The sequence below is a fragment of the Rhipicephalus sanguineus genome, chromosome 7 (genome assembly GCF_013339695.2).
Source record: "Rhipicephalus sanguineus isolate Rsan-2018 chromosome 7, BIME_Rsan_1.4, whole genome shotgun sequence".
NCBI lineage: Eukaryota > Metazoa > Arthropoda > Arachnida > Ixodida > Ixodidae > Rhipicephalus > Rhipicephalus sanguineus.
Genome location: NC_051182.1, coordinates 37,925,341 through 37,945,496, shown reverse-complemented (window position 1 = coordinate 37,945,496; position 20,156 = coordinate 37,925,341). Strand labels below are relative to the sequence as shown.

Sequence of the window (20,156 nt, the reverse complement as noted above, 5' to 3'; positions counted from 1 at the left end):
TATGAGCATATCGATTTACAGGCGTTTTAAAACCTGCTGCGCGAACGCGGCTAGAAAATCGCACAAAGTCAGAAGGTGGTTACTTCAAGGTTGCAATAGGAAGGCATGTAATAAGTGCCAGTTATATTTAGCGGCTTAAATATATATCACCCTAATAAAGTGAAGAAAACATAGCAAACCCGCAGAACGGTGTCAAAGCTTGCTGAAAATGCACAGACGTCCGTTCCGGCGTGATACAGCAGCCTTCCCGACGCGTGAATTGCAGGCGCCGAACTTCTGACAATGTGCCGAGTTCAGTTGAATTTAACCAACCGCGCAACGCTAACGGTGTAACGCGAGTGTGAATGTTCAACAACGACGGGTAGGTCTCACGAACACGGGGAAACAAAACACGATGTTGTTTCACCTACAACCGCAACTGGACTTTCACATTGCGAGAAGACAGCGAGTAATCATTACTGTAGTCGCTGCGTACATGCGCCGCGTTATTTACTGATTCAGGTAGTCAAAACTAACGAAAGCGATGAACTCAGACAGCCAAAACAGAAGGCGAGACAGCGCTGTCAGCTATCCAGGCTTGCCGCCTTTATTTCTCGTGCGACATGCCCGGGAACCGATAGAGTTTTACACGTGAATCGCGTGCGTCGGTGTTGTTTGCACTGTTGTGGCAGGCCACGACGCCGCAATACTTCGGACCTCGCTTGCACTTCCGCGGGGTCGCTTCTGCCAACGTGGAAATGCAGCTTCGCATAGCAAGGCTCTCGGTTCAGCGTGCCAAGCTGTCGGCACGGCGCCCCAATTAACTGCACCGACTGAGCAGCGCGCACGCGCGCGTTCCCGCTGCCGTCAAACAGGTTGAGTCGGCTGCGCTTGCCTCCCAGTTGCGCCAGAGCTTCTCTACAGAGCCGCAGTGCGGCGCTGTCGTCGCGCCACAAACTTGAGCTTGGGTTCCGTATAGATCTCGTATTTAAGTATCAGGAAAAGATGAAGATAGTGGAATTACCATTTCCCGGACCGTAATGTGGTAGGGAAGAAGTGGCCGGTAGAAGACCATAAGATCGAAGGCGGGCAACATGAAGGAATGTAACGATGGGTGAAAATTCTAGTGCAGTGTAACAGAGGAGGGAATGGGCGCGTTTAGGTTCAACCTATGTAGAGCAGAAAAATACCCCTAGTTTATTCGAAAAGAAAAAATATGATGCGGGCGGGAGCCACGAGCATGGCGAACATTCTGAAGACGTTACGGATGGTTCACGTGTTTTTGGCTAAAGCTGCACGGGATCTGTGACCGAAAGGTAAGTAAATAATTATTCGGAAAAAGGGTATTTCAGCCTTACATTCGCAAAAGAAGAGGTGCCTGTGTCTCTCACTATTTTTTCTACTTTAATGTGTATAATCAGAACAATAATGACTGGTTCGAGTAACATGTTACATATTTAGCCAGTGGTAGCCAACACCAGCCAACAATAGTATGTAATAGTCAACTACAACTTGCAGTTGGAGAACGCTATAAAGCACAAGTCATAATTAGTCACCAAGACAAAATTACGTAATACCGGCATCTTCGCGGTAGTACTTAACTACACTGCAAAAAATTGAAGTCTTACGAGAAGGTAAACAAAAATAATGATGACTCAGCAAGTCACGGAAAGGAAAAGGACGGATCTAACGTTAGGCAACAAGAACGGAGCGGAATGGATCAGGGAGCAAAGGTGTGGTGGTGAAATTTTTTACTGTATCAACAAGGGGAAAATTCGGAGCCCTATCGTGGAAATGGGGGCATTGGCGTGGGCGTGCCTTCAAGCGAACCTCGCCTTGACTGACATGCGAAGCTGGTGGTGTTCCAAAAACACCCACCGCCGCGTAAAAGAAAACACCTGACGCAGTCACCCAAGATGCCTCCGCACACACAGCTGGCGTGCAGCATAGAAATAATAAATAAAACTAAATACATTTTATCTCCGGAGCTTGGGTCTCAGCCCGGATGGCCCCGGTCCGATAGCGAGCGCCATGACATCTAGGCCACGCGCTTATGCTTGCTCACTGTGAACTGAACTGATGCGCACGAATGCGTTCTGGAGACAATGCAAAAAAATAAAGAAAAACCAATTTGGAAGCAGTACACTTGCTATGCGAGCTTCATCGAAATATTTTGTGTTGGCGAACTATGGCCGATGTGCTGAACAACGCTTAAGGTTGATGTCAGTAATAGCACATTCCAGGCAAATTGCGATTTCGAGAAAATTTAATTCCTAACACGCATTTCCATAATCACGTGATGGCCCTGGCACTTCGCTGTTCTGGAGGCTGACGAGCGCTGTAAAGAACATGAAAGACACTTTACCGGTTCAGACGGAAAAGAGCGTTCCGGGGACGGCCGCTAGCTATAATAAAACGCAACGGTTACGTTTGGCGGAAACATTGCGGAGTGAGAAAGAAAGAAAGAAGAAGAAGAGAAAGAAAGAAAGAAAAGAAAGAAAGAAAGAAAGAAAGAAAGAAAGAAAGAAAGAAAGCAGCAGGTCCGGCGCGCCTACGAGAAACTACGCTTGGCCCCGTTCACCGATAGGGGAAGTTCTCGAAAATATTTTTTTTAAATGCGAAGCATTTCTTAGCGAACTTCTGCGACTTTTCTTTCTTTCTTTCTTTCTTTCTTTCTTTCTTTCTTTCTTTCTTTCTTTCTTTCTTTCTTCTTTCTTTCTTCTTCTTTCTTTCTTCTTTCTTTCTTTCTTTCTTTCTTTCTTCTTTCCTGCTTTCTTAAATTAAGAATTTAAAGACCTGACTCCGGAATTGCCAAGCAATCAGTAAAGATGATTTTCGGATAAGCTAAGGAACTCGCACTCCTATCGTTTCGCACACACATTTTGAGTACCGAAGACAACATATGGTAAACAAGTTCACTCATATAAGTGACTGTAAAAATATATCGGCAATGCCCCCTTTAGCCTACGCACGTGTTGGATTTGGTGTAACCTCAAAACTACAATTTTCTCGAACTGTAAGATTGTCTAATTCAAGGAAAGAGCACATGTTTGTCCGAAGCTGCAGAGAAAATGACTGACGCAAATTCCTAAAGGGGCCCAAGAACACGTCTTCCACGTACTCAGAAGTTGCTGACGATCAGAACCCGAAGCTCCTGTGAACATATGGGCAATATATTGCATCACTCCCCGTATCAGGGAATCGGTCATGTCGTTATAAGGACAGTTTATTTATTTATTTATTTATTTATTTATTTATTTATCATTATTTATTTATTATTTATTTATTTGTTTATTTGAGATACCCTCAAGGTACATAAAGTACATTATAGGGGGGAGGGGCAAGTACACGATTATATGTAACACGGAACAAGATACGAAGAGAGAAGAAAAAAAAAAGCATAACAATCAATCAAGTGAGTACAGTATCAATATACAATAAAGACAAATAGAAAAGGATTAAAACCGATATAAACTATGGTTATATAAAACATACCGTTGGATTGACTAAATTCGATAGAACCTGTAATGGTAAGAACACAAAGTACAAGAGGACGAGCTCAGAGCACCAAAGAGGAAGAGAAAAAAAAGAAAAAAAGAAGAAAAGGGCAAAGCTTACAACTCTAGATCATGTTGATCAGAGCATGTTTGAAAAGAATTGGATCGCGTATGTTCACTATAAATGATGGTAGGTTATTCCATTCGACTGTGGATTTGGGAAGGAATGACTGTGCTCACGCGACAGTGTTAGAAAACGAGACCTTGACTTTATGACAATGATCCTTACGAGCGTATGTGAATGGTGGTGGTTGAACAACGAGTGATCGGAGAGTGGCATTGTGATAATATATTTTATGAATAAGTGAAATGCGAGCTTGCTTCCGGCGAATGGCGAGTAGTGGGATGTTAAGAATGGCTTTCATTTCTGTTACGCTTGCTGTACGGCGATAGTTTGCTAGTATGAAACGAACAGAGCGATTTTGCACTGCTTCAATTGCGTTAATTAATATGGATTGATGCGGATCCCGAACCGACGATGCATATTCTAGTTGAGGACGAATGTACGTGATGTAGAGCAGTAATTTTAGTGAAGATGGAGCGAGAAAATGATTTCTTTTTATGTATCCCAGAGTACGGTTACTTTTTGATATTATGTGTTCGACGTGATGTTTCCATGACAGATCGTTAGTTATGTGGACGCCAAGGTAACGGTATGCTGTGACAGATTCGAGATTGATGTTATTAAATACATATGTTGAGGACGCTGCGTTAGATCGTGAAACTCGCATGTATTTACATTTCTTAGTGTTTAGCTCATGCACCAAGTGACGCACCAGTTATGGACGTAGTTTACATCAGACTGGTATATTAGCGACATCAGAGGTAGTAGTTATTCTGCGATATACAACGCAGTCCTCAGCAAATAAGGAAAATTGTGAGGAAATCTTATTGGGTAAGACTTTTATATAAATTAAGTCATTTACATAAATTAACGTGTAACGTTTACGATCGCCCGCTCTCTTTTGGGCAAACTACGTGGTTTAAGAGACCCACTACGTAACAGGGGGAACGGACACCGCAAATGACCCATTTTATGGTCACGAAAATAACCCCTGATGTCTCTGTTATACGTTTTCAGTTCTGTCAATGAAAAAATTCCGACGATTACGATACGCTGTTATGCGAAATCTGAGCACAGATGTATGTGTGTTTTTCGGGTTGCCAGACAACATAAACTGCAACGGCTAGCGTCGCTCCGTTTACACACAGGTCAGGTAATATGCGCTTTATATTATGTAAGCCTAGAATAAATATGCTTGTCGCGTAACCATTGAATGATGGTTTATTCATTTTGAATAGTATATCGACCGTGAGAAGCGAAAGGTGGAAATGATTCGCGAACGCGCGTTGTGTTTCACCAGTAGTGTGTCTTTTCGTGGGATGGTTCGTGCGCCGGCTCGACCGAAAAGTTCAACCCTGATGCGCGGAGGGCATGGCCATCGGGTTCGATCAGAAGAAACCAATTTCTACAACAGGTGACTGCATTCTCGATTTGAACCCTGATAAGCGAGTGCGCCCGCGGCGCGGAAGGCGAGGCGTTCCGTGTCATCCTTCCATCTTTCGCTGTGGTCGTTCACTCGGTTACAGCGAGGGACAACGAAGGACGATGCTCGACGAATGTGCGGTTGCCAGTGAGCTGACCTGGAAAATATGTATGTTTCCACTCTCAAATACACAGAAGACACGTTACATGTTCGCGCTTCCGGTCTCCATCTTCGCGCAGTGTTTTTTCTCCTAATTTCATGAGTGGTTATACGAGCGTACCACACCCGTGGTTCTTCAAACACTGCGTGCTGGAACCGTTCACTCTCTCGTATGGAACCTGTTACACATCGCTTGCCAATCCACATCGTTGTTTCCAAATTAAGAGGCATGCTTTCCAGCACATGCTTGCTCGCTCCTTCACACTTTCCTATAGCTACAAGCTTTGAGGCATGGTTTGGTATTTAGTTAATTGAAGTCGCTTTAGACCGCGCACGCTTCATTCGGCGACTATCTGTAGTTTACCTGATGTAAAACAAGGCCAACACGCACCAGGTTCTCGCGAAGCTCGGCCAAACTTTAGGACGACAGTTGAATTTACGCTTTGTAGGTTCCGAAGCCGCCGTGGGGCGCGACCACTGGCTGGCACGGAACTCATCTGAAACGCTCAAGGCCATAACACACGCTGACGTAGCGCCCTGCTCCATCGTGATTCTTTGATGTGTACTTTCCGGCACGCTCGTAGAGAGGAAGGCACGGAGGAAGCGCTGGGAGCTGTCGACGTATTCTTGTAACTCGGCTTATGCTTGCCAGACTCACAATATTTTTGCAGCATTAGCAACGTAAGGCAAATAACTAATGTAGGAAGGTCATTCGATGATTACTTAGAAAGGTGTTCTAGTGGCCCTTTAAATGGGAATCCTTACTAGTCACATTTTTTGTCTTTCTTTTGCAGCATGTCCAATAATTTATCTCTGAGCGTCGCTTTACTGTAATGGCACTATGTCGGAGGGCTTTCAGACAAAATATAAAAATTCGGAAGACTGTGTGGTGCACATGTATACCGTAAATAAGACCTTATCGCAGCGCTACCTTGTCCTGTCGTTGGGGTTCCGCATGCGGAGCTCTTCCACGCGTTCCGGTCGGGCTGTTTTTGCAGCGGTTCCCTAAAACTTGTGCTTCGCCATACACATCTTTGAACGCCACGCAAACTTGCACTTCCTGTGTTTACTGCACGTACCGTTCTTTTGAAGCGTCATCGTTGTGTTGCATGTACTAACGGAGGAAAAAGAAGTGTGTCACAGTACTCACCTGATAATACAAAGCAATCACATACTTGAGCTACTGCATCGTGATGAGCGAAGCAGCACAGTGCACTAATGCTTGGTTATTGCATTAGTAACCTCCTCCTGGCGCTGCCTTTTTTTCTGGTCGGTTCTATCTTATCTAGATTGGGAGGCACACCGCGCATGTTACGTGTTTTAGATGCGAAGCATCTTATGGCGGAGTTCAAACCGGTGGTGGTGGAGGTGTGCAGCGTGACCACCCTTACTGCGCATGCGCAAGCCCTCTCCACACACCTCTTCTCCAATCCGCCTCTTCCCTCTCCCCTCATCCTCTCAACTAGCCCTCCCCCTCACCCCTCCCCCTCTCCATTTCACCTCTCCCCTCCCCCTCTCTCCCTTTCCCCTCTCCACTCCCCCTCTAAACGCGGGCTCGACATGCCAAATCGCTGCTTCGCATCGCCTCATGGTTTCCTTTAGCGGGAGATGGTGTGATTTCTTGCACTATGCATTTGATGCATCTATACGAAATACTCTGTATAGGCGCAAGCTCTGCCGAAACATTATTTGCTGCGTCTCTGTAAGGTTATTACCATTTATCGTTAGAGGCAGTTTTCAAAAATTCTCATCGCGAAACACTTAGTGTGAAGTGACCGCATGAAGCCGTCGCATGCCCTCATTGCTCCCATAAGTTCATGCCGGCAATGAGCGCGCCTAAAGCTGAACCGCAGTTCAGCTAGGAAGAAGTCCTAGTTTGTTAGAAAATAAAATAATGTGCGGTAAGAAGCTACGAACCTATCGAACATTCTAAAGCCGACATTGATAGCTAAGACGTTTTTGGTTAAAGCTGCATGGGGATAAATAATTGATTTCTAAGCGCAACAACTAGGAAAAAGTATTCAATGCGAAGCATTTCTTAGCGAACTTCTGCGACTTTGAGCGTATCTATCTATCTATCTATCTATCTATCTATCTATCTATCTATCTATCTATCTATCTATCTATCTATCTATCTATCTATCTATCTATCTATCTATCTATCTATCTATCTATCTATCTATCTATCTATCTATCTAGCCGCCTACGACTTTGTGCTCTCCTGGCCGTTTCTTTCAGCTTTACATTCGCAAAAAAAGGAGCCGCCTGGGTCTATTACTAATTATTGAAAATGTGTATAATCACAGTCATACTAACCGGATCGAATAACGTACTACTTGAATAGAGTTGCAGCCAACAGTAGCCAATATCAGCGAGTGCTTCAGAATGCCAACTGACAGTTGGCCAACGTTATCCTGAAGACATCAGCCATAGCCACCAAGAGAAAATAACATAACCGCTACATCTTCCCGGTGCTCACCCACGCTGCAGAAACCTGGGAGGTTATGAAAAGGATTCAAGTTAAATTGAGGATGACGCTGAGAGGCATGAAAGAAAAAATAATAGATGTAAGCTTAGGGAACAAGTGCAGAGCGAAGTGGGTCAGGGAACCGAAGAGTGTTGACGACATCTCGATCGAAATAAAGACAGAAACTATTCAGGAACCCTTCAGTACATATGTAGGGTTTATTGCTTTGTTATAAAATTACATAGCAAGAAATACAACCACAATAATTGACGTTACATTACACCTGCATAGGGTGTATTTCCAAAGCAGTTTCAAGACCTGGCGTGGTTCTGTGGTATATTACCTGACTGCCACGCAGAATGCTTGGGTTCGATTCCTGCTAGTATGGATGGATGAATAAACTCGTCCCTGGGAACGCGCTCTAGCACGTTGTGGACCGCTCGCACGCCGGAATAGAAAGACAACGTCTCTCTGCGGCGTCGCGGGCCCGTTGGACTGCCCGTAGCGGTTCTTCGAGTCCGGTGCTGATAATAGCAGCCTCCCATTTTGACGGCGTGAGGACTTCACCTCCACGTAATGCGGGCACCGCCCGAGCATATGCTCTAGATTCACTATATGTGCGCATAATGAAGGTGCATTAGTTGGTTGTATTTCCGGATAAATCTTGTGCAATAACGTGAGGTTAGGGTACGCCCCAACCTGACGTTTCCGAAATGTCAAAGCCTGTGAGCTGCTGAATTTTCTGTGCTCAATTTTCTGTGTGGTGGAGGATACTGTCTCCGCTCCCGGTAAAAATCATTCGCGAGTTCGTTGTACGAGGTAGGAGAGTCCCAATTCTCCAAAACCTCAACACTGACCCCCCTCCCCCCCCCCGGTGGCTACGCAGTCTACTATTCCTCGCGCAGCTATTTGGGCTGACTCATTGAGGTTAGGCAGGGCTCCCCCGATCCGTCCCTTGTGAGCGGGGAACCAGACGTGTGATCCCAATTTTAAATTGCGAAGCATTTCGTAACAAACCTCAGGCAGTTTGGCCGTATCTATCTATCTATCTATCTATCTATCTATCTATCTATCTATCTATCTATCTATCTATCTATCTATCTATCTATCTATCTATCTATCTATCTATCTATCTATCTATCTATCTATCTATCTATCTATCTATCTATCTTTGTCTGGACGCTTTCCTGGTCGTCTCCGTAAGTTCCAATATACCGAAATTGGCACAGCAGAGGATCAGTGTATGACGAACGCGATTCACTGGTCATGACATGAATAACACAAAGCGCCTGCCACCTACATCATGAAATCCTTTCTCTCAGTAACGTGTGACTACTGCCAGCATACCACAGTTCATGTTACGGGGGTATGTGCCACAGGTGATTCACAGTCACAATCAACACATTAACGGCGAACATACACATTGAAACGCGAGGCAAGTGAGGGAAATGAAAGCAAGAAACCCCTGGAGGACGTTCGACTGCCATCCACTCGTCCACGTGGTCCACCAGAATGACGCAGTGTTCTCTTCATTTTTGATAAGGCTAGGCGATGACCTCATGCTAACCGAGTATGACGTCAAATTGATTGAGAGCCGCTTTGTGACACGCGAAGAAGCCGCCGAGAAGTGGCTTGGTGGCATGCGGTTACACTACACCAATGCCGACGTCGACCGCCATAACGCACGTTGCCGCGATGCTGCGGACAACGTGTTATGTCATCCCGCATGCGATAACATAACTGGCTATAAGAACGAGCAGGTACGCAGGAATGCCTTGACTAAGGTGGCCAAGATGAACGCAAGCGACATGGGTGGCTTGCCGGCCTCGATTTGCATCAGCATCGGCACAGCCCTACATGATCACGGCCGACATCGACGTAAGCGACGGCCTCATTAACGGAAGTATGGGCACCTTGTGGTACATCGAGTGGGACGAATACGGCAACCTCGTGCGGTGTCGGTTCTATTTGCAATTTCCACCGTAGGCATTGTCGTTCAAGCCGCGACGAAGCACATCATTATCGCACAACTCTCAATACACTTTAAATGGGTGCCCGTGGTAATGCGAACCATAACAACCACGATATACGCCAGAAAGATATGTGGTGTAAGTGGACACACTTTCCCCTTGCGCAAGCCACAAAGGGCGACTTGCACCCAGGTAATCTACGGATACGATAAGCGATATCCACTGAAGTTGGACTACGTAGCACTTTGCAGGGCTACCAGCCTCGACGGCCGATACCTCACCACGAGAAAAGGTGATTCCAAAAGGTGACTGCGACATGTCGCCGGCTCAATCGAGATATCCGTCGACGGCATGACCGGGCTAGGAAACAGGCCTCTAGACATTGTCTTAGATGGGGCTACCACCTTCATTCGGTGCCACAACCACAACAACCACCTCAGGCTCGCCGCTCTCAGCGTACAGTTGATGCAATTGCACGCGCACGACCTCGAAAAAGACACTCTCCTCACAGAAACTGGCGTGTTAGCACTTTCTGAAACATGCAGCAATAAGCCCACTGTGTCGTCCACAGCAAGCGGCTTCAATGTACGTGCGGAGGCGTGGGCACATATAAGAACACGGCGATGCGCAACTTCAACGTAGGTCGCATCCCCCTTCGCCGGCTGCCAGACACAGAAACCACGGCACAGAACACAGACATGCAGCGGAAATCTGCGAGCTCTGCGCTGCGCACATCGGTTACGATAGCAAAGACATTTCACACGCCGCCATCCACGTGAGAACTATCAAGAACCACTTCCACACATGCACACGGGTTCGAGAAATGTGCGTGCGTTCTCGATAATAACGGACAAGTATAAGCAAGACATATCAGTTTACCGCGTCTGGCGTTGTTAATACCCATGTTGCTGTTGGCATCGTTATGCAACGGTAAACAACTGGTAATATAACACATGTGCGACTTTTCATCATGCGCGCGTGCGTATACCATTTGCGCATATCTTTAGCGTCATGTAACGTTTCTCTCGATGCAAAAAAAAGTACGCCAAAGTCACCTTCCAGCCACTTGTTTCACATAACATCAATCCCCATGGTACGCGGGATCTAACGAAGTTTTTAAATGCGAAGCATTTCTTAGCGAACCTCAGCAACTTCGAAGGTTTCTATGTATTAGATGCGAAGCAGCTTATGGCGGAGTTCAATCCGGTGGTGGTGGTGGCGTGCGGCGTGACCACCCTTACTGCGCGTGCGCAAACCCTCTGCGCAACCTCCTCTCCAATCCCCCTCTCTCCCTCACCCTCTCCACTACACCCCCCTCTCCCCCTCCACTGCCACTCCCTCTCCGCACTCCCACCTTTCGCGCGCCTCATTTCTACTGCGCAAAGCCGCGATGAGTGCCAGCGCATGCGCGTCCCCTCCCCTCTCTCTCCTCTCCCACACTCCCCGCTCTCGCGCGTCTCTCCACCGCGTTCCCCGCTCGCCCTGTGAGAATTAACGGCCAGGCTAGAGAGAAGACACGACGCTTGTAGCGTTCCTCTTCGCGTTCCACGACGCGAGGTCGGTATACTGGCGGACAACTTTTCTTGGCAATGAAGGGAAAGCTACGGGGGCGGAGTGTCTGCACATGTACTGCTACGCGAAGAAGTCCGGTTTGGAGCGTGTCTCGTAGCGCCGTGGAAAGTGATGGCTAGCGTTGCATTTCGACGCAAACGCTGCTTAGCGTCTAAGGTATGGGTAAAAGGCGCGACTTTTTCACGCTCGCAAAAACGCAATGTGGAAACGTATAAAGTAAAAGAAATACAAATATCTCGCTTTTCGCGTTGCGTTCCGTCTCAAAAAGCTACATGCAGAAAATGAAGGATTATTTTATATGTCTCACGCAGAAAATACGGACGCAATTGTGGGACTACATTCATTAGCGGTAGGATACGTGCATTGTGGCTCTGTAGCCTTCGCTTAATTGCCAAGAAAAGTTGTCCGCGAGTATAGCATGCCCAACGAACGCCAACGGAACGCGATCGTGTAAATGTTCGGGCTTCGCATGGCCTCATGGTCCCCTTTAGCAAGAGATTGTGTAATTTTTTATCTATCTATCTATCTATCTATCTATCTATCTATCTATCTATCTATCTATCTATCTATCTATCTATCTATCTATCTATCTATCTATCTATCTATCTATCTGTCTATCTATCTATCTATCTGTCTATCTGTCTATCTATCTATCTATCTATCTATCTATCTATCTATCTATCTATCTATCTATCTATCTATCTATCTATCTATCTATCTATCTATCTGTCTGTCTGTCTGTCTGTCTGTCTGTCTGTCTGTCTGTCTGGCTACGTCTGGGTGCTGTCATGATCGCCTCCTTAACTTGGTGTAGACCAAAATTGCATGGGACAGCAAGAGGATTTGAGAAATATGACTGACTGGTCATGACATGAATAAGAGGAAAATCCTACCGCGTACGTCATGAAACTCTGTCATCCCGAAACGTGTGCCACATACCCGTTTACTACGGGCCGCGTTGTAGGGGTATGCGCCACAGGTGATGGACAGTTTATATCTACCCAGGAAGGACGAGAACAGACATAGGTAATTTAAATGCGGGAGCGTAAAGAAAAACCGACAGAGGCGGCGTTGGCCCCACTAATGCAAAGCATTTAAATCAGGATCCCAGCAGCAATCGAACCCGAGCATTCTGCATGGTAGTCAGGTATTCTCTCAGAAAGACACGCTGGGTCGAGGAACTGCTTTGGAAAAACAGTTTATGCAGGCATAAAGTGTGTGCAGCGCCAGTTGTCGTTGTGCTACTGGCTTTCTAATTTTATAGGAAATCAATAAACACTACATATGTCATCTTACGATACAGGCGTCATATTAGGTTAACGTCTGTGGTTCCATTGTTAGCTCCGCTTTCATAGCAATCTAATAAATGTTATATTTGTATTCCTATGATTCAGCAAGCTACATTGAAGCGTTGCTCAACCGGGAGGAATAAATAAACGAAAGGTACGTATGATATTCCCATCAGTAAATAAAGACGACTTCGTTTCGGTAATATTGACATACCGTATTTATTCGAATCTAAGCCGATGTTTTTTTTTCGAAAAACACGATGCACGAAACTCGCGGGGGGGGGGGGGGGTTATGCTTAGATTCGAGTACAATGACTAGGTTTATTTTTTTTTGCTGGCCTTGCGCTTTTCGGGGGTCGGCTTAGAATCGGGGCCGGACTAGATTCGAGTAAATACGGTGTGTGCGATAACGTGAGCGCTGACGTTACGCCACACCCTAAGTTACGCTTTAAACGCCAGTGTTGTCGGCGTGCCTGGTAAGCCCACGAGGTGCACACAACTACTACGCTTACACATTCTTGGTGGACCACGGCATAAAATATTTTGGTGTTAAAAATTAAGGCAGCTTTCCACTAGTGGTGCCAAGCCTGAAGGAAGTGTGGTGCTGGGCAGCCTTCTTTGTTTCTCTTTGGTTTACTTTTCCTTTCTTTTTCCTTTTTTTTCTGTCTTTTTTTCTCTCTATATTTCCATTTATTTATATCTTTCTTTCTATTTTTTCCTGTCTTTCGCTCTCTTTCTATTTCCGCTTCCTTCCTAACTTTATTTTTATTAGTGGTTTTGCCTCCGTTACGCCAAGTGACGACAGCGTACGACACCATACGACAAAAAAAGACGTATGGTGCTCCGCAAGTGCTCCGCATTTATTATCATCATCATGGCGCTCGAAATACAAGAGTAAGAAGACTATCCTTGGCGCGAGCGTGTGCTCAAAATATGGTACAGATTGCTATGCTATACGTGTTATTGCCTGCGTTGCGCCAAGCAATGACAGCATACGACAGCCCGGGCAATGAAAGTGCTCCGCACTTAAAAAAAATCACAGCATATCCACGTGGTGAATGATGATGAGTGGGGCGAAGCGAACTCGCGCTGCAGCACGGCGATGGCAGTGGCGCGAGCGTGGTCCTTCTTGATGAAAGATATTGTGACTATATTGTTTGATAACCGCAATCTGTCGCACACACCGCAACTATGGCCGAAACTGTTATCAAGGAAGTCCCGCTGGAAGCGCCAGTCGGCGCCTTCGGGCAGAGCCCGCCCTGATGCGTTTTGCAGCCACTTCACGTGCTCGCACAGCCTCGGGCTCTGCCTGCCGGTACGCGCGCTTTCTCGCCGCTTCACGGTGCTTCACATGTTGAAGATCCGATACGCGCCGCAGCCGTGCAGCTTCGGCCTTGCGTGCTCGAACGGCGGGGTCTTCGCGCCGCAGCCGTGCAGCTTGTCGAGCAGCTTCGGCCTCCCGGGCTCGAACGGCGGGGTCTTCGCGCCACAGCCGTGCAGCTTGTCGAGTAGCTTCGGCCTCGCGGGCTCGCACGGCGGGGTCTTCTCGCCGCAGCCGTGTAGCTTGTCGAGCAGCTTCGGCTTCGCGGGCTCGAAAGGCGGAATCTGCTTCGCGGCGTCGACGTGCAGCTTCGGCCTCGCGGGCTCTCACCTCAGGATTCTGTCTGCGAGCACGCGCTGCCACCGCCTTCCGTGCCCTCCGTTCCGCAGCCTTGTCTTCCATCTGGCGACTCCGAGCTAAAGAGAAAGCGTGCCAAGAGGGAGCCTCATGGCGCGTTACTTCTGAAATGTCTTCGGGTGTCGTTGAAAACACGAGACGTAGTAAAGAAAAGAGAATGACACACCGGCGAACACGCACGAGAGTGTCACTCGTCAACGTCGTCTTCTTCTTCTACTGCATACCAGAACGCGCGCTTCTCACGAACTAGAGGTGGCTACTACAAAGAAACAAACCTACAAACGGAGGATGGACCGACCCACGGCATAAGGAGCTTCGCCCCTAAAAAACGCCACGTATATGGGAGAAGCCTTTGCCCTGTAGTGTGATTAGTGTGGCTGATGTTGAAGATGATGGTGACCCTATGGTGCCAGGACAAGTGCTACGATACAAGCATTAGCCGCCAGTGAGCGAACGTTAGCAAACATTAGCACACAATAGACAATAGTAGCCAACAGTCAACCACCAAGTTCTGGCCTTGATTCGCGCGCAATGAGCCAACATTTATCACTTGCAAGTGAACTGATAGCCAATATTATATGTAGGCGCCATTACACAGAAATAGCCGATGTTTGATCGTACAGTAATGACTAGAGTGTACTAGAATGGGGGAGTGGGTCCACTGAAGGCTCCACGCTGAGGCGTTTTTTTCGGAAAATCCAGGTGGCGCCACCGTCGCCTTCACCTGAAGACCTGGCCGTGGTTGCCATGGTAACAAGCCCGCTTTGCCGTGCGGTTCGCGGCGGGCGGCAGTCTGGTAGTTCGCGCGGTTCGCGTGCTGCTCGCGCGTCGGGCGCAATCTCGCAGCGTTGTTGCTGCGTTCGTGCGTGCGTGGCCGTGAACGGCGTCGCACCGCGTTTCCGCGCCAGCTCAACGAAATCGAAATGTTTTTATCGCGAAACGCCCAGCTCGTATAGGTAGTCACGCACGCAAGTACCGTGACTTCCGCGGTAATTGCTTACATTCAAGAGCGTTAGTTGAATTTGGCTTTTGCGAAAACGCACGCATCGAAAGTGTAATATGAGCATTAACTGCGACGCTTTTAAGAATGTTAAGATAACTGTGATATATGATAATTAAGTTTACATTTGGCGCAAATTTAGACTCACTGCAGCAAATTAAATATGAGGCAAGACTAAAGTTACCAGCTGTTATCATGAGCAATAAAGCTAATATGCGAACCCTTCTGCAAATTTGCAGCTGTTCGTAAGGGACGCGTGATATTATTGAAAAACTAAACCAGTCCTGTTGCGCTTGGTATCAATACGTGCGTAAGGGTGTAGGCAAATTAAGTTTAGTCACATCGGCCGGCAACTGTGCTATTCGTAAGAAATGACTTATAGCGGCGGACGCGCGTCCGTCGCAGTGGCTTTGTGATAGGTTTTCGTTCGGCATCTAGTGCTGGTATACGTTGTAGGTATTAATGAAATATGTCATATTTTATCTTTTATTTTCGTGTCTGCGGTACGTGTCCATGCAAACATTTGTTCGAAACATGAACGTGTTCTCACCTATGGATATATGGTAAGAGTCTGAGAGACACCAATAAGAGAAGTGAAATACGTAAAATATTTTATTTTAGATTGACTGCGCGAGCTCTTCGCAGAAATATAAAAAACATCGAAAATATCATCGAAAGGCATCGACACCGTTGCTCGAGGAACGTCAGGCTCTATGTTGTCCTGCTAAGCTTTAAGTGTTTTGCTCTCGCTCGTTTCGAAGCGTTTTCCCTGTTCATTCCCTTCACTAAGAAGTGAAGGCGAGTGAGCACGTAGAACGAAACGAGCTTCGTGCTCACTGCATCTTTGTGATCTGGACAGCCGACAGCTTTCGAGTTCAGAAAATTAGTTTTCACCAATGAAAGAATGTCAGAGATGCTCTCTGTGTGCAACATCGAAACACTGAAACATTCAGTAAACAAGTTTTCAAGTGCGGCAATGAAATCGTACAGCTGTCGGGAGGGATACAGAAGTCCACCCCAGTCGCATTGCTCCGTGAATTGCGAAGGGAGCTGTTCAGCAACCGCGACAGCTTTCTCAAACAGAAGCACTTCTTTGCATTGTACGCATGCCAACTTCAATACACACTTCCTAGCCACGTACCCTGCTGTGTAGTAAATGAGTCTCGAGTCACTCTTCTCCAAAGTCACATCGATGTGGTCAGCAAGCTTTTCTGGCATTGTGGCAATCGTGCTTTCGACCTCGTCTAGTTTCCCCTGTGATATAAGATCATCAATTTTTGTGTGTGTGACCTTTAGACCCTGTCTGTCATGCACGGTGACAAGAGCGTTATTATGTCAGGGTTTGCGTTCGCACTGTCCACACTGTGCGCCAAGTTATAAAAGGACAAGCAGTTGACGGTTATTAGAAACTCATCCGGAGAGGGGTGCGCGTTGCAGCCACTTGACTGGCGAACGATGCCGAAGAAGTGTTCCACGGGATCGGTGCTAAGTCGAGATGTCATGAGATATTTGAAACCAACCCTTTCTGTCAGGTACTTCAGCAATGAAAGGGTATTTGCTATAGTGACCCTAAAACCTATGGCAGTGGACTCGCTGAGAAAGTGCCGCTTGTTGTCACTGAATGATTCCCAGTCATTCAGGAAGTGCAGAAAATCGGACAGAAATGCCGCATCTGTGGAAGCTGGTCTCAGTGCTTCGGCACGAAACCTGGAAGTCATCACGGTGATCAGTCGCTGGATCTTCCTGCAAAATAAACGAAAGGAACGTATGTCAGAAAGGCGCTCATCATGCGTTTGAGATGTTTACGATTATACTTAATTCATTTAACGCAAGCGCGACTCACGAGAAGAACAGCTGAGTTGCCTCGATGCTGCCACACGTTCTCTCGATGTCCTCCTTGTAGAAGGCCAGGCCCCGTAGGACATATGGACCGAATAGTTGGAAGGCGAAAGTGGTTCTCATCTTCTCAAAGGAGTTTGGTTCCAGATGCGTCTCGGTCAAATTGGGCATAACTTTCAGTGTCCGAACACTTCTGTCCCGTAGGTACGCCTCCCGAACTGGATGCACGGACACCTAGAAATATAAGTTGAGGTAATGCAATGTATGCGAGAAACACAATCTTTGTAAAATGTCAACCATGGATCTATACGTACCAATCCCTCTGGTGTTGCAAAGCCTTTCTGGAGAAGACCATTCCTGAGCCATTTTAGCAGATGCGGGAAATCGGAGATAAAGTGCAATTTCCGCATCTCGTCGACAGGATGCTGTATGGCGCCGTTTATTTCCTTCGATGACGCCGACACTCCCGCTAGCTTCCACATCTTTCGGTTCCAGGGGGCTCCGTCACAAGTGATGTGGTCGACGAACAAGCCCGCCTGTTCTACGAGGATGGTAGCTTCCATGAGAATTTTCAATAAAATGTCTCCTCTCACATTTCCTTTTGTCGCAAAAACGCCAACAATTTGGCTCCATCTCCCTGCGAAAGGCACAAACATGATGACCATGCCGTGATCACATTGCTGGTACTTGTCCTCGGGCTTCGTAAATTCTCCAAGGTCCACGAAGCCTTGAATCTGGCCAGACGCCGTCACACTGAAGTGTTCTGACAATTTCATTTCGTCCACCAGTAATCCGCCATGTCTTTCGAGGTCTGACATGCTCGCGGTTTTTTTCTTTAGAGTGTTCATTACTGCTGCATTAAAGCCGAATGCCGACTGGTATGACCTCAAGTATCTTTTCAAAGTAGTTTTGCTGGGCATCACGAGAATTTCGTTCTTTCTGATGTGCTGATATAGCCTGGGACTTTTTAGTTTCATGAGTAAACACTCGAGGATCCACTCCTGATTGTAGCGCATGCCCTTCTTGCTGGTTTGTTTGGCAGCTTGAAAGCAAGCGCGAACACTTGCCTGCTGCTTTCGCGGTAGTGACGATATTTTTTCCTCTAGTGTTTCATCCGCGACATTCGCATTCTTTGCCCTCATCTCTTCGAGACGACCAGCAATGTCCAACAGCCTTGCCGCCATTCGCTTGTTCCTCTGGCTCAGGACCCGCAGTTTGGCGGAGACTGGGTTTCTTCGTTCCTTTCGTTTCAGGTAGCTTTTTCTTGTGAGTATTATCTTCCTCACGTACTTGCATGAAATGCATGAAGAACCTGGAAGTATACGAGAAAAAAAAAAGAATGAAGAGCTTGTAGTTTTCTACCACGCATGCTTGAAACGCAATTCATGCACTTTCACTTTCTGTAGGCAAACTATTCTTTAGTATATGTTAATGCGTACTGGAAAAATTAGGGGTGACATAAATTTTCTAGCATTAAACAGGTTACTCATTGATTAATTGTACAATATATAAGTGACGTCTCAATAAACGTTTGCGCGCACTCACCTTGTTGTTTAACCGCTCCTTTGCACGTGACACTGAAGACAAGGCCGTCGGAATGAGAGATTTGCTGCTCCAGTTTCTTCGTAAGAACGTCATAGGTGAAGTCCTTCGCCCTACCTGCTCCTCTGCAAGGGTGAAGAGATTCTGCGCAGTCGAGGACTTGTTTGGCATCTTCAAGGTTATAGGCGACCTTTTCGGAGACCAGTGTCTTCCGAACATATGTCCGACAAATCACTTCACTGCGATCGGTACCGTAATTCATGAGCACCGTCTTTTCGATGCTTACAAGTTCACGACTTAGGGAGGCCGAAACGTAAGCGATTCCGTCGTAATGACAAAACTTGTGCATTGCCCAGTGGTCGTTTGGCCGGACAACGTCTCCAAGTTCAAATGCGTTGTCGCTTTGCCTCGCACTTTCGCAATCCTCAAATCTCAGTTGCGGTTCAACTGACAGCAGCACAGTTCTTTTTGACGGCTTGTCTCACAGGTTGGTGGTGAAGCCGCTCTCTTCTTCGTTGACTGCTCCGGTGTGGGCTGCTCGTCAGGACACTCCAGGAGATGAGATAAATTGTGGGTACAGCATCACTGCGAAGCTCCGGCTTTCCACGCTCTATATATACTTCTCGGCCTTCGATAATATGTACATAATGCATCAGTAAGTACTTTTGCTCGAAGTGCAGCTCGCAAATGGCATCGGTGACTTGCAAGGGCCGATCAGCGCGTTGAGATTCTGGTCCCATAGCCGGCGTCTTTCTTCGTCTCGAGGTACTCCAAAGAGTGAGAGCTTGGGCCGGTTTTTAACTCTGCTGTATCCGGTTTGGCAGCCCACGACACAACAGTAATTTCTACGCCTAGACGTGCTCATCCTCTCATCTTTTGAAGCAACTTGGAACACTCCGCAAAGCAACCAGCAGACACATATGTTCTGAAAACTAATAACCTTGCCACTAGGATGTTTATCGGCATTAGCTAGGTTATACCGCTTCTAGGTTGCTTCTAGGTTGTTGCTCGGCTTTAGCAAGGGGATGCTAGGTTGTTTCTACGTTGATTCTCAACGCAGAGGGGTTCGTCCTAAACCACAGACAGTCACAGACACGACACGGTTCTCCAAACTACAGAGACAAAAACTCGCGCTGAAACCGAGCGTTCGCACCTCTCATAGATCTAGCGGCACGTCTTCGTTGGCGTAGGCATTCTATAGGTTCGGGATCTTCTCGCTGCCGCCTTTGCCTTTCCCGTTCCCTATTAGATGTGAAGCATATTATGGCGGAGCTCAAACGGTGTGTGACGTGACCACCCTTACTGCGCATGCGCAAAGCTTCTCCACAACCCCACTCCACTCCCACTCTCTACTCTCCCACTCTACATTTACTTTCCCCCTCTCCCCTCACCCCCTCTCCACTCCCCCATTCCTCGTTTAGTTAAAAGGCTCGCATTAGGGCGTACACACGCTCAGTCACTGCGCCGGCGTCGTCGGTGTCATGAGTTCCAACGTCAACATCGGCGCCAGTTGCAGTAATACCTTAACGCCTGCCGAGATCGCGGAGGAGCGGGTGGAGCGGCGGAAGGCTTGACGCGCCGAAGTGCAACGTAAACGTCGGCAAGCGGACCCCAAGC

The 20,156-nt window shown here is 47.2% G+C and overlaps 1 protein-coding gene across 1 annotated transcript in view; it reads right to left on the bottom strand.

The window, feature by feature from the left end:
• The window catches only part of LOC125759099 (uncharacterized), a 35,499-nt gene extending 16,410 nt beyond the window's left edge, over window positions 1–19,089 (bottom strand). The window contains exons 1-4 of the mRNA XM_049417371.1: window positions 18,543–19,089; window positions 17,312–18,309; window positions 17,002–17,231; window positions 16,679–16,901 (exon numbers count right to left, since the gene is read on the bottom strand). Of these exons, the coding sequence (XP_049273328.1) occupies window positions 16,679–16,901; window positions 17,002–17,231; window positions 17,312–18,309; window positions 18,543–18,888 (1,797 nt within the window). The 5' untranslated portion in view covers window positions 18,889–19,089. The remainder of the gene's footprint in view (window positions 1–16,678; window positions 16,902–17,001; window positions 17,232–17,311; window positions 18,310–18,542) is intronic.
• Window positions 19,090–20,156: the final 1,067 nt, after the last annotated feature.